We start from the raw sequence: 13,936 nt of genomic DNA, 5'->3' as shown, positions 1-13,936 counted from the left end.
AAATGCACAGTGGTACATACATCTGGAGTTCCTTTACAGTGGCTGGAGGCCCCAGTGTGCCCATTCTCTCTAGCTCTCTCTGCTTGCAGGAAGGGGGTAGAGGGGAAAGAAAAGGGAGGGAGAGAGGGAAACAGGGCAGGAGGGTGGGAATAAAAGTCACATGCAGTGGCTGGTATCTATAATATATATAGTCCCAGCTACTTAAAATACTGAGGCATAAGCCAGGCATGGCAGCGCATGTCTTTAATGCTAGCACTCAAGAAGACAGAGGTAGGAGGACTGCTGAGAGTTTGAAGACAGCCTGAGACTACACAGTGAATTCCAGGTCAGCCTGGGTTACAGCAAGTCTCTACCTAAAAAAAAATTAAAAAAAAAAAAATTGAGGCAAGAAGATGAGTCCAGGAGTGGAGATCAGCCTGGACAACATGAAATCCTGCCTCAAACATAAACTTACATACATGCATACACACACACACACACACACATTTTATGTGCCTCTGTGTGTGAAGCATGTTTGGTATGGTATAAGTATGTATGTATATGAAGATGCATGTGTACAATGTGTATGTTTGCAGAAGCCGGGAGAGCTCTGGGTGCCCTTCTCTGCTGCTTACTCTTGTACTTTCTTGAGACTGAGTGCAGTAGTTTGGATGTGTACTGTATGGCCCCATAGACTCAGGCGTTTTATTAAAATTAAGCTTATAACTGGAAGAGGTGTCACTGGGAACAGATCCTGGAGTCCAGCCTTAAGGTGTGTTTGGGAGCAGATCTTGATTCTAGCCCAAAGGTGTGGAGAGAGCAGTCTGACCTCTGGCTGTTCAAGTCTGTGGTGCTGGCTGTTGGTGATCTCACTCTGCTTGGATCTACGAAAGGGAGCCAGCTTCTTCTGCCACTGATAGGAGTTTCCCCTGGACTCTGTAAGCTTGAAATAAATCCCTTCCTTCCATAAACTGTGTCTGTTAAAACGTTTGTCCCAGCAACATGGAGTTGACTACAACACTGGGCCTCTCCCTCAACCCAGAGTTCAGTGGTTAAAGGTGCTTACTTGCAAAGCTCTGCTGGCCCAAATTCCCTTCCCCAGTACCCACTTAAAGCCAGACTCATAAGGTAGGTCATGTATGTTGAATTTGTTTGCAATGGTAAGAGGCCCTGGTATGCCCATACCTCTCCCAAATTTCAAAAAATAAAAATAAGTAAAAATTATCAGAAAAGTTGTGGTCTATTCTAGTCAATACTATACAATATTTTACTTAGACTATGTCTCATATGGTCCACAGAACAGAATAAGGTGATAGGTACAAACCTTCAACTCTAAATTTTTATTATTCTATAAATGGTAACTCTTGGTTCACAAACGGGCACAAACCTGTATTGTGTACCAAACTGATCTTCATACCAACTTAAACAGGCACTATAGACAGTCTATTTATTTCGTGGTTTATTTACCTAAATATGCTCACTTAAAACTTTACTTCGGGGCTGGAGGAATGGTTTAGCCATTAAGGTTTTGCCTGCCAAGCCAAGGGACCCAGGTTTGATTCGCCAAAACCCACGTTAGCCAGGTACACAAGGGGGCGCACATGTCTCAAGTTCATTTGCAGTGGCTGGAGGTCCTTGTGTGCCCATTCTCAGTCTCTCCCCCAACCCCGCTTCTCTGTCAAATAAAATATTTTTTAAAAAAAATGCTTTACTTCATTGGGCTGGAGGGATTGCTTAGTGGTTAAGGCGCTTGCCTGCACAGCCAAAGGACCCAGGTTCAATTCCCCAGGACCCAAGTAAGCCAGATACACAAGGGGGAACACACATCTGCAGTTAGTTTGCAGCAGCTACAGGCCCTGGCATACCCATTTTCTCCCTCTCTTCTCTTTCTCAAATGAAATAAAAATTTAAAGGGTTTTTTATTCATTACTATCCTTCCCCCACCCTGTCCCTTTTCCAGAAATCTACATATATAAAACACAAACTATAATACCAAATCACAGCAGCTGTTCTCATTTTGAGAAAAGATTTATGCTCATCAACTCCCTTATTACTTTAAAATGTCTTCCACTTATACTGCCCCCAAATGGGCCAACTCACCTTCCAGTGAAATCTCTTCTTGCTATGCCCTTGGCCTGCCTTGCAACATTACAGAGGCAACACTCCAAATGAACAGAAGGATCAGGTTTTTAACCTTATAATGCTCCTATGTCTCAAAAGAATAACCTAAATACTTACCCATACACTATTTTCTGAATTCCAAAGATCAAGAGCTCTACATGAAACATACTTCAGATCTTTATTGCCCCTAAATGAAACAGGTACTTCCTGCCAGTCCAACCTCAGCTCCTCTCTCAGCACTGAATGGACATGTGATGCGCATTCAACATAACTTACCATGCAGTTGATCAAGCAACTTGGAACAAACACTACATTTCAGAAAAATACATGTGAGTGTCTCACTAAACAAATCTCTCCCCTCATTATCTTTTCATTATTCCTATCTTCCCTCTACCCAACCATGAAGCAGATTTTAAAAAAGGAAAGTTATGGGGGGAAAGATGCCCCAAGACTTCAAGCCAGGTCTAGATGCTCATAACAGGTCTTCTCTCCCGTAGGAACCAGTCTAGAGCCCCTCTACTGTTAACAACTCAGCAAGATAAACAGAAACATAGACTCTCTCTCAATCTATAAGATCCCCAAATAGCACTCCAGGAGATCTCTAAGCACAAAATACTCATTGACCCAGGTAACAAAAAAAGAAAGACTATGCATCTGGAATTTGTAAGAGGCACACCCATACACTCTTACTCATACTCTCTCCCTCACTCCCTTCCCTGAATAATAAATAAATAAAAATGTTACTTTCTAGCTGGGCATGGTGGCACATGCCTTTAATCCCAGAACTCAGAAGGCAGAGGTAAGAGAATCACTGAGTTCAAGGTCACCCTGAGACAACATAGTGAATTCCAGATCAGCCTGGGCTACAATGAGACCCCGCCTGGAAAAAAAAATATATTATTATTATTATTATTAAATAGATGGAGAGAGAAACTGGGCGTGGTGGCGCACACCTTTAATCCTAGCACTTGGGAGGCTGGGGTAGGAGGATCACCATGAGTTCAAAGCCACCCTGAGAGACTACATAGTGAATTCCAAGTCAGCCTACCTCAAAAAAAGAAGAAAAAAGAGAGAGAGAGAGAAAAGAAGTCACCTCATTCCAAGATGTAGGATATATATCTCCAAACTGAAGACTACTCATTAGGGTCTTGTCTACTTGGTTTGCCTCCTAGGAACTTCTTGCAAATCCTTATGTCGCCCCTTCTAATTTTCCAGTGATTCTGGCCCCCACCCCAGACTGACCTGAAATTTATTCTTCAGTCTCAGAATGGCCTCGAACTCACGGTGATCCTCCTACCTTGGCCACCCAAGTGCTGGAATGGATTAAAGGCACACACCACCACACCCAACCCTCCAATAATTTTTAATTATTTTGTTGTGTTTTCAAGATAGGATCTCACTCTAGCCTAGGCTGGCCTCAACTCATGGTTATCCTCCTACCTCTGCTTCCTGAGTGCCAGGATTAAAGGCATGTGCTATGACAGGCTAATTTTTTTTAAATTTATTTATTGGGGAGGGGGGATATATAAACACCCACAGCAGGGCCTCTGGTTACTGCTAATGAATTCTAGATGCATGTGCCACCTTGTACATCTGGCTTTACATGGGTAATGGGAAATCAAACTCTAGTCCTTAGGCTTTATAGGTGAAGGGTGAATAGCCTTCCCTGAAAACTAAAAGGAACTAAAGAGTTAATAACTATCCCTAAAGCTCTTGGGCAATAGAAGCAACAGAGGTATTCAGCCTCATTAAGTTTGACATGTTCCCTGACTGATGTACTCCCCTTAGCCTAAATGGCCTTGAAGAACCAGGGAACCATCTGGGTATACTTCCTTAGACATTCGTGGCTAAAGAAGCCTATTCTGACCAAGGACACAAAGAGCTACAATCTTCTTACTGCACCTGGTACAGTCTGTTTTTCTTAGGATCCTCCTTATAAGTCTGAACCCCAGCCTGACTCAGTGCTTCAGCCTTCATCCCGTGAGAAGGCTGCTAACCCTCGCGGTTTCTCTCAATAAGCAGTCTGTAGAGATCAAGTCCAGTATTCTTTTTTTTCTCTTACACTTTCCTTACAATAGACACGCACCTTAACTGGTGAGCTCTATCTACAGCCCCTGTCTCATTTTTAATTATTTATTTATTTGCAAGAGTGTGATTCAGAGTGTGGACGTGCGAGGGCTTCTTAGTACTCCAAAGAAGTCCAAACATATAGAGTTACTTAATTTTAATGCATAGATAGGGGCTGAAGAAATGGCTTAGCGGTTGAAGCACAGGCCTGCAAAGCCTAAGGACCCAGGTTCGATTCTACAGGTCCCACATAAGCCAAATGCACATGGTGAAACATGTGTCTGGATTTCATCTGCAGTGGCTAGAGGTCCTGGTACACCCATTCTTTCTCTCTATCTCTCTCTCAAATAAATAAATAAATAAATAAATAAATGCTTTAAAGCATATATAATTTAGCTACAAGAAGTCAAGATCTTTAAAAATAGAAAACAAAGGCCTATAACAGAAAACTTTCGGTACAAACAGATAAAGCATTTTGCTGTTATTATATTGTTTTGTGTTTTTGAACAAGCAGATAATCAAGATTTATTTTACCAGATGAGAAAGCAAAAGTGGAAAGGGCAGACAGAGCCTGTTTGCAAGTCTACAAGTGTTTCCAAAGATCATCAAATTACAATATATTTCACTAGCAAGGAAGCTTTTGTACTTACAGTTGGTACATATTCAGATGGAAATTTGTTTGTTGTGTAGGATATCAGGAGACATGTTTTACCAACAGCACCATCACCCACAACAACACACTTAATTGTCTGCATGGCGGAAATAGTTCTGTATCCACTTTAAATATTTCCAAGCTGATGTTGACCTACAAAAAAATATTAAAGATATTTATTGATTTGTGCTTATACATATATCTTTTTTTTCCTCAACTAATAACATACCAGCCACTCACAGAGTAGAACTAGCACTAAGACTGTATCTGAGAGTATAAAAGGGAAAATGGTCCCAAGCAACAAAAGTCAATTTTCTAGTTGGACGTGGTGACTCACACCAATAATCCCAACATTAGGGAAACTGAGGTAGGAGGATTGCTATGAGTTCCAGGCCAGCCTACACAACAAAATAAATTACAGGTAAGCCTTGGCTAGAGTGAGAGCTTGCCTCAAGCCCTGACCTCAAAGTCAGTTTTCTAAGTTTCTTACCCCTGGCTGTTTTGACTTTTTAAGTGTTTTTTTTTTGTTTGTTTGTTTTTGTTTTCCGGGGGTTTTTTTGCTGGTGTGTGTAATGTGGAATGTATATGTTTTTGAGCATGAGTCTCTTTTTACAGGTTCCAAAGCTTGTGGAGGTTTGTGGATTCTCAAGCTTGTTTCCCTGTGGGACTGGGGTAACAGACATAGTGTGCATGACCACATCCCACTGTTTTACACAGACTCTGAAGATTTTTAGTTGGGCAGTGTTAGGCTCCCTCTGGCCATCATGTTTGTACAGAAAGTGCACCTAACTGCTGAGCCATCTCTTCAACCCTTAAAGGCGCTTTCTTGCAAAGCCTGCCAGCCCAAGTTGGCCTTGGTTTGATTTCCCAGTACCCATGTAAAGACAGATATAGAAAAGTGGTACATGTGTCTGAAGTTCATTCACAAGGCAAGAGGCCTCAGGGCACTCACTCATTCATTCTCATTTTCTCCCTTGGCCCCTCCTCAAATAAATCATTTGAAAAAGGGGGGGGGCTATCTTAGCCAGACAATTTAGTACACACCTATAATCCCAACACCAGGGAAACTGAAGGAAGACTCTCCATTTTGAAGCCCACCAGAGCTACACAGTCAGGCATGCAGTTGTGAACCTTTAATCCCCAGCACTCGGGAGGCTGAGGTAGGAGGATCATTGTGAGTTTGAGGCCACCCTGAGATGGCATAGTGAATTCCAGGTCAGCGTGGGCTAGAGCAAGACCCTACCTCAAAAAAAAGGAAAAAGAGAAAATTGTGCCTGGACTAAGGCTAGGAATATGGAGAACATGCCTATCATGTACAAAGCCCTGGGTTCAATTATTGCCAAAAAAAAAAAAAAGTAATAACAGGGCTGGAGAGATGGCTTAGCAGTTAAGGCACTTGCCTGCAAAGCCTATGGACTTAGGTTCAGTTCCCCAGTACCCATGTAAGCCAAATGCACAAGGTGGCCCATGCATCTGGAATTTGTTTGCAGGGGCTGGAGGCCCAGGTGCACCCATTCTCTCTATCTGTCTCTAATAAGTACATTAAAAATTTTTTTTAAATAATAGTTTTTAACTGACATGATTTTTGATTATATTTCTTTCTCCACCTCTTTTCCTTTGTACAGACTAAAGCAGTAGTCATACAATATAGCATTAATAATTAAAATTCCTGTTCTTGCCAGGTGTGGAGGCACATGCCTTTAATCCCAGCATTCAGGAGGCAGAGGTAGGAGGATTGTCATGAGTTCAAGGCCAGCGTGAGACATAGTGAATTCCAGGTCAGCCGGAGCCAGAGTGATACCCTACCTCACAAAAAGAAAAAAAAGGAAAATTCCTGTTTTCTAACCCAAATTAGCAACTGGTTCACCCTAAAATAATTAACAGTAAGGGTAATAAATATACATGTCACACAAACCCACACATTTCTTCCTCCCCAAAACCCTACAAGGTATGTACTGTATCTTGGAATCTCTATCTTACAGATAAGATGTGACTCAAAGTAACACAACTAGGTCAAGGTTACTAAGTAAGTGGTAAAACTTGAATTTAAACTCAAGCAATCCGACTCGAGTCTTTGCTCTCAAACTTTACACCATACTTTTTCTCCTGAGGGGGGAGAAAAAATTTTTTAAATTAAAAAAAATGTGGGCTGAGATGATGGCTTGACAGTTAAAGGAAGGTGCTTGCAGCTAAGCCTGCCAGCCAAGGTTCAATTCACAAGCCAGTCTTGAGCCTTGTACTCATCTGCAGTGGCAAGAGACCCTGGCGAACCCATACACATATACACTTACAAAAAATCGTTTAAAAAGCAAAAAATAGGGCTGGAGAGATGGCTTAGCCTTAAGACATTTGCCTGCAAAGCCTAAGGACCCAGGTTTGATTCCCCAGTACCCATGTAAGCCAGATGCATCTGGAGTTCATTTGCAATAACTGAAGGCACTAACTAATGTGCTCGTTCTCCCTCTCTCTCTAAATATTTATTTACTTGAGAGAGAGAAAAACAGGCAGGGAGAAAGAGAAGGAAAGAGAAAGAGGATAGGTGCGCCAGGGCCTCCAGCCACTGCAAACGAACTCTAGATGTGTGTGCCTCCTTGTGCATCTGAGGAATTGAACCTGAGTCCTTTTGCTTTGTAGGCAAGTGCCTGAACGTCTAAGCCATCTCTCCAGCCTGCCTGCTCACTCGCTCTCTCTCTCTCTTTTTCAAATAAATATTTTTTTAAAAGCAAAAAAATAGCCAAGTGGTAAAATCTCAGCACTTGGGAGGCAGAAGTAGGAGGATTGCTATGAGGTCGAGGCCAGCCTGGAACTACAGTGTGAGTTCCAGGTCAGCCTGGGATAGAGTGAGACTGTACCTCGAGAACACCAAAAATAAATAAATAAAATTTAAAAACAAGTTATCTCTGTGAATAAAGTGCCAACTATATGACTTTGAGGGTTGCCAGCAATATAAAGATGAAAGGCAGGAAAATAGAAGTGAAAAACGGGAGTTTGCTGTTCCCTTTTCTATTTACCTACAATTGCCTATTTCTTAAGTTTCCCAAACTCAGAAGCTCAGCAACTTGTTGAGAACTGGTTGTGGTCTCTGGTTAAGAGGCTGGGTCTGGCTTCAGACTGGCTGTGCCATACTGAATCTATATGAACTTCAGCAACTTATTAACCTACTGAAGCCTCTTTCTTTCCCTTCTCTAAATATGATGGGACCAGCACATACCTTCTTCAGAGGGTAAGCAAGGTGTGAGCTTCAAACGGCACCTGGACACAGCCCACACTTAGCAAATGTAGGAAATTTTAAGTCAATGTCACACGAATTCTAACCTACTGCTTAGAATGTAGCATAATTTTACTTCCAATGTAACTACAGCGGCCGGAGGCTCTGGTGTGCCCATTCTCTATCTCTCTCTTTCTCCCTCTGCTTCTCTCAAATAAATAAATTAAAATATAAACTTTTTAAAAAAAATCTTTATTTATTGAGGAGCGGGGAAACCAGGGCCTCTAACCACTGCAAATGACTCCAGGTGCATGAGCCACCATGTATATTTGGCTTATATGAGTTCTGGGAACTCAAACCTAGTTTTCTAGGCTTTGCAGGCAAGTACCTCAATCACTAAGCCATCCCTCCAGCCCATGAAACTTTATCTTCCATCTCCCTTCCAAGTTACCTACCCCTATCCTCTGAGGATTCAATTACTCTTCAACAATCTGTTTTGTGAAGCCTGTGAGCTAGATTTAGAGAGGCAACTAAAACTAAATATGTGCCCCTTGTGCATCTGGCTTACGTGGGTCCTGGAGAATCAAGCGAGGGTCCTTAAGCTTCACAGGCAAACACTAAACCATTTCCCCAGCCCAATATATATATATGTTTTTTTAAAATACATTTTATTTATTTATTTGAGAGCAAGACAGAGGCAGAGAAAGAGTGGGCACACCAGGTTCTCCAACCACTGCAAATGAACTTCAGAAGCATGTGCCACCTTGTGCATCAGGCTAGCATAGGTCCTGGGAAATCAAACCTGGGTTCTTTGGCTTTGCAGGCAAACGCCTTCACCACTAAGCCATCCCTCCAGCCCCCAAAATACATACACATATACATATACATATACATATACATATACATACACACACACACACACACACACACACACACACACACACAAACACACTTTGTTTTGTTTTTTGTTTTTCAGGGTAGGGTCTCACTCTAGACCAGGCTGACCTGGACTTCACTACGTAGTCTCAGGGTAGCCTTGAACTCACAGCGATCCTCCTACCTCTGTCTCTCAAGTGCTGGGATTAAAGGCATGTGCCACCATGCCCAGCCCCAAAATATATTTTTTTAAAGGACATAATTTTACTCTCTTAAATTACATGAATGCGTATACATACACACACACACACACACACACCACATTTCATCTATAAAAGATAAAAGTACTTGACTTATTCTAAATCTCACATCTGAAGTTACCACTGCTCTGAAAAGCCTATGGAGAGAAGACTGAAATAGAAGCTAGCTTTCTGCGCTGGGGAGATATCTCAGTGGTTAAAGGCACTTGCTTATAAAGCCTGCTTGGCCTGGGTTCATTTCCCCAGTACGCATTTAAGGCCAGAACATGGGTCTGAAGTTCATTTGCAGCTACAAGAGGCCCTGGCCCACCCATATTCACACTTCCTCTCTCTCCTCTCCTTCTCAAATTATATATACATATACATACACACCACACACACATACACACACACACACACACACACACACACACATTTTGTTTCTTGAGGTGGGGTTTCACTCTAGCCCAGGCTGACCTGGAATTCACTACATCATCTCAGGGTGTCCTCATAGTGATCCTCCTACCTCAGTCTACTGAGTGCTGAGATTAAAGGTGTGCACCACCACACCCAGCTAATAAAAATATTTTTTAAGCTAGCTTTTGGGTTGAGGAGATAGCTAGGGAGTTGCTTGCTTACTAAGCCTGCTGGCCAGGTTGATTTCCCAGTACCCACGTAAAGCCAGATGCAGAGTGGCACACGCAACTGGAGTTTATAGCTGCAGGAGGCCATGACACACCCATTTATTCTTCCCTCTCCCTGTGCAAATGAATGAATTAAAAAAAAAAAAACTAGCTTTCTATGCATCTTACGTTGCTGTAATTGCCTGATGGCACCAAATTATCCAATATGGTTTGTGCTTATTCAGTCTATGCCTGCATTCAAGTCATCTCCCCAAAGCCTGCGTGTCTGCTCTTACCCTAACTTTCTACTCCAGCACTTCACTTTCCCTTAGGCTTTCCTAACTGCACCAACTGTCTGCATCCAACTAAGGTTTGCATGTCCATGCCCCTCTAAAACTTACGATGAAATCCTAAGCCCTGAGGTAATGGCATCAGGAAGTGGGGTCGTTCAGAAGGAGAATAAGCATTAGTTAGTAAATGAGATCAGCAAGAAGGTGCCATATAGCCCCATCAGAATCTGAATCTGGGCTAGAGAGATGGCTTAGTGGTTAAGGTCCATGCTAGCAAGGCCAAAGGACCCATATTCGATTTCCCAATAACCACGTAAAGCCAGACACAAGGTTACGCATGCGCCTGGAGTTCATTTGGAGTGGCTAGAGAGGCCTCTATTGGCCTTACCCCTCAAATAAATAAAATATTAAAACAAGCAAACAAACAAACAAAAAAATCTACCAGGACCTGGATCTTGGACAGCCCAATTTCCAAAAATTTATTTCTGGGGTTGGAGAAATGGCTTAGTGGTTAAGGCACTTGACTACAAACCAAAAGACCAAGGTTCAATTTCCCAGGACCCATGTAAATCAGATGCACTAGGTGGTGCATGTGTCCTGAGTTCGTTTGTAGTAGCTTGGGCCCTAGTGCTCCCATTCTCATTCTCTCTCTCTCTCTCTCTTTCTAGTAAACAAATAAAAATAAAATATACAAAAAAAGAAAGAAAAAGAATGATGCCTATTGTTTACTAGTCCATGGTATTTTGTACAGTTACCCCACAAACAAAAGATTGGTGCATGCCTTTAATCCCAGCCCTAGGTAGTGAAAGGTAGGAAGATGACAGTAAATTCCACGCCACCCCCTGAGACTACATAATGAATTCCAGGTCAGCCTGACCCAGAGAGAGACCCCACCTCGAAAAACAAACAAAAAAAAAAAAAAAAACAGATAAGCTCTTCTCGGCTCTCAAATTTATCTCATCCTCTTCTCCCCAACGCTTTGGTCACTCTTATCCTGAACTGCAGGTCTTGTGAGGTCTTCAAACAGGCCAGGCTCTGCCCTGTCTTCAGGTCTTTAACATTACTTTCCTCATAGTTATTGATTCAGTTCACAGCTCAAATCATGTCCTCAGAAGTCCTCCATACTGTCCACAGTAAAAGTTCCCTCCCCTTTTCTACACTCGATCATATTTCCTTATTTCCTCCAAAGTTCAGTCATAACCTATAATTATCCTGTTTACTTGTAATAGTGCAGTAAAGGACAGACTTTAAAAGAAATCACCATAAAATCAGCTAGAACAAGGCTTCTGCTCTATGCCCAGAAAATACTTCAATACCAACCACACACTAAATAAATTCACTCACTGGATAAGTGAATCACATAAATACTTAATCAGGCTATTTTGATTAACATGTACTTGCCTTTCTGTAAGCAAAGAACTAGGCTTTCTTTATCCCCTTCCCACAGCACCTAATATAATATTAAGGCACTGTGGCAGTTTAAATTTATGTCCCCCCAGTAGACTCAAATGTTTTATTAAAGCTGTAACTTGGATTTCCAGCTGCCTGGAGTCTCTCTGTGGGTGGACCTGTGGTCCAGCTCAAAGGTGTTACTGGGACCTGATCTAAATTCCAGCCTAAAGATACAGAGTACTTTGAGCTATGCCTGGTGTTCCTGGTGTGTGCTTACTTTAAGTTATGCTGGTGATGGTTTCTTTTCTCTCTGCATGGGTCTGCAAAAGGGGGCCTATTTCTTCAGCCATTATGAAACTTTCCCTGGATCTATAAGCCTAAAAGAAAACCCTTACTCCCAAAAACTGTGTCTGGTCTAGAGGTTCATCCCAACAGCATGGAGCTAACTACTAAAGGCACATATTAAGAGCAAGAAAAAAGTTTAACACAAGTTACTTCACTTCTTAATTTTCTCATTCACAAAACTACTATAAAGAGAAATGAGCCAGGCATGGTGCCTCTCGGGAGGGAGAGGCAGGAGGATTGCTGTGAGCTCAAGGATACCTTACGAGTACACAGTGACATAGTGAATTTCAGATCTACATGAGCCAGAACAAGACCCTACCTCAAAAAGCCAGAGAGGTGAAATGAGCTAACTGTATATAAGGCAACTAGCACAGCACCTGACACAGGGTAAAATACCTAACTGGGACATCACTGTTATCCCCCATCAACATTTATAGAAAGCGGACTGGAGGGATGGCTTAGCGGTTAAGGTGCTTGCCTGCAAAGCCAAAGGACCCAGGTTTGATTCCCCAGGACCCACATAAACCGGATGCACAAGGTAGCACATGTGTCTAGAGTTCATTTGCAGAGGCTGGAGGTCCTGGTACATCCATTCTCTCCCTCTCTCTGCTTCATTCTCTCAAATAAATTAAAAAAAAAAAAAAAAAGCCAGGCGTGGTGGCGCACACCTTTAATGCCAGCACTTGGAAGGCAGAGATAGGAGGATCACTGTGAGTTCAAGGTCACCCTAAGACTACATAATGAATTCAAGGACAGTCTGAAAAGACCCTATCTCATAATAAAGTAATTTTTAAAAATTTACACAAAGTTAGGTTTAGTGGTACACATCTTTAATCACAGCACTATGGAGAAAGAGATAGGAGGATCACTGTGAAGTCTGCCTGGCACTACAGAGTGACTACCAGGTCAGTATGGGCTAGAGTGAAACCTGACCTTGAAAAACACAAAAACAGAAAAAGAAATAACTTACAGAAACCAAAATAACCTTATGGTAAAAGATCCTAGTTACTAGGCTGGAGAGATGGATTGGCAGTTAAGGCACTTGCCTGCTAAACCTAAGGACCTAGGTACAATTCCCCAATACCCATGGAAGCCAGATGCACAAGGTGATGCATGCACCTGGAGTTCATTTGCAGTGTCTAAAGGCCTTAACATGCCTATGGTCTGTCTCTCTCTTTCTACCTGCCTCTCTCAAATAAATAAATAAATGTGTGTGTGTGTGTGTGTGTGTGTGTGTGTGCGCGCGCGCACACACACACACACACACACACACATATTTCTTTTTTTAAAGAAAAGATCCTAGGCTGGAGAGATGGCTTGGCAATTAAGGCACTTACTTGCAAAGCCTAAGGACTCACGTTCAACTCTCCAGGTCCCACATAAGCCAGATGCACAGTGTCATACATGCACACAAGGGGCAATCACATCTGGAGTTCAAACGCAGTGACTAGATGCCTTGGTGTACCAATTCTCTCCATCCCCTGCCCCCACATTAAAAAAAAAACAAAGGCCAGGGGCTGGGGATTTAGCTTAGTGGATGAGTGCTTGCCTAGAAAGGGTGAGGCCCTGGGTTCAGTCCTCAGCACCAAAAAAAAAAAAAGTACCATTTACTACTTGTAAACAGAAGTACTCAAAAACTGTAGGTAAAACAGAAATTAGAAATTAGAAAATTTTTTAAAAAGCCAGGCATGGTGGGGCACATACCTTTAATCCCTGCACTTGGGAGGCAGAAGTAGGAGAATCACCATGAGTTCAAGGCCACCCTGAGACTACATAGTGAATTACAGGTCAGCCTGAGGTAGTGAGACCCTACCCCGAAAACCCCCCTCCAAAAAAAGAAAGAAAGAAAAATACCCTTTCTACTTGACAGGGTTACTTGCTTTATTCAATTAATCCTTTAGAAAATCTCATTCTGACCTCAAAGAGCCAGTTAAACATCACACTTGTAGCTTAAAATAGCAGGAATGGCAGAAAGGATTGTAATCTACTTATATTTTAGTAAATATATTTTATGATTTTAAGTCTCTAATCATGAATTTTCAAGCCAAAAAGCCTTAAAAATTATTATTCCCATTCTTGTGTGACTCTGGGCAACTTCATTACTCCACTTGTGAAAGGAGACAGACAGTATCAGCATCACAGGT

The 13,936-nt window shown here is 42.1% G+C and overlaps 1 protein-coding gene across 3 annotated transcripts in view; it reads right to left on the bottom strand.

Annotated features, from left to right (window-relative positions):
• The window catches only part of Cdc42 (cell division cycle 42), a 49,734-nt gene that overhangs the window by 19,254 nt on the left and 16,544 nt on the right, over window positions 1–13,936 (bottom strand). For all 3 annotated transcript variants that reach the window (XM_004657546.3, XM_045149947.1, XM_004657545.2), the window contains one exon: window positions 4,818–4,972. In XM_004657546.3, the coding sequence (XP_004657603.1) occupies window positions 4,818–4,922 (105 nt within the window). In that variant the 5' untranslated portion in view covers window positions 4,923–4,972. Of the gene's footprint in view, window positions 1–4,817; window positions 4,973–13,936 lie in introns of those variants that run through there.

This window comes from Jaculus jaculus, chromosome 5 (assembly GCF_020740685.1).
Source record: "Jaculus jaculus isolate mJacJac1 chromosome 5, mJacJac1.mat.Y.cur, whole genome shotgun sequence".
Classification (NCBI taxonomy): domain Eukaryota; kingdom Metazoa; phylum Chordata; class Mammalia; order Rodentia; family Dipodidae; genus Jaculus; species Jaculus jaculus.
The sequence above is the reverse complement of the archived record's forward strand: the minus strand, read 5'-3'. Positions and strand labels throughout refer to the sequence as shown.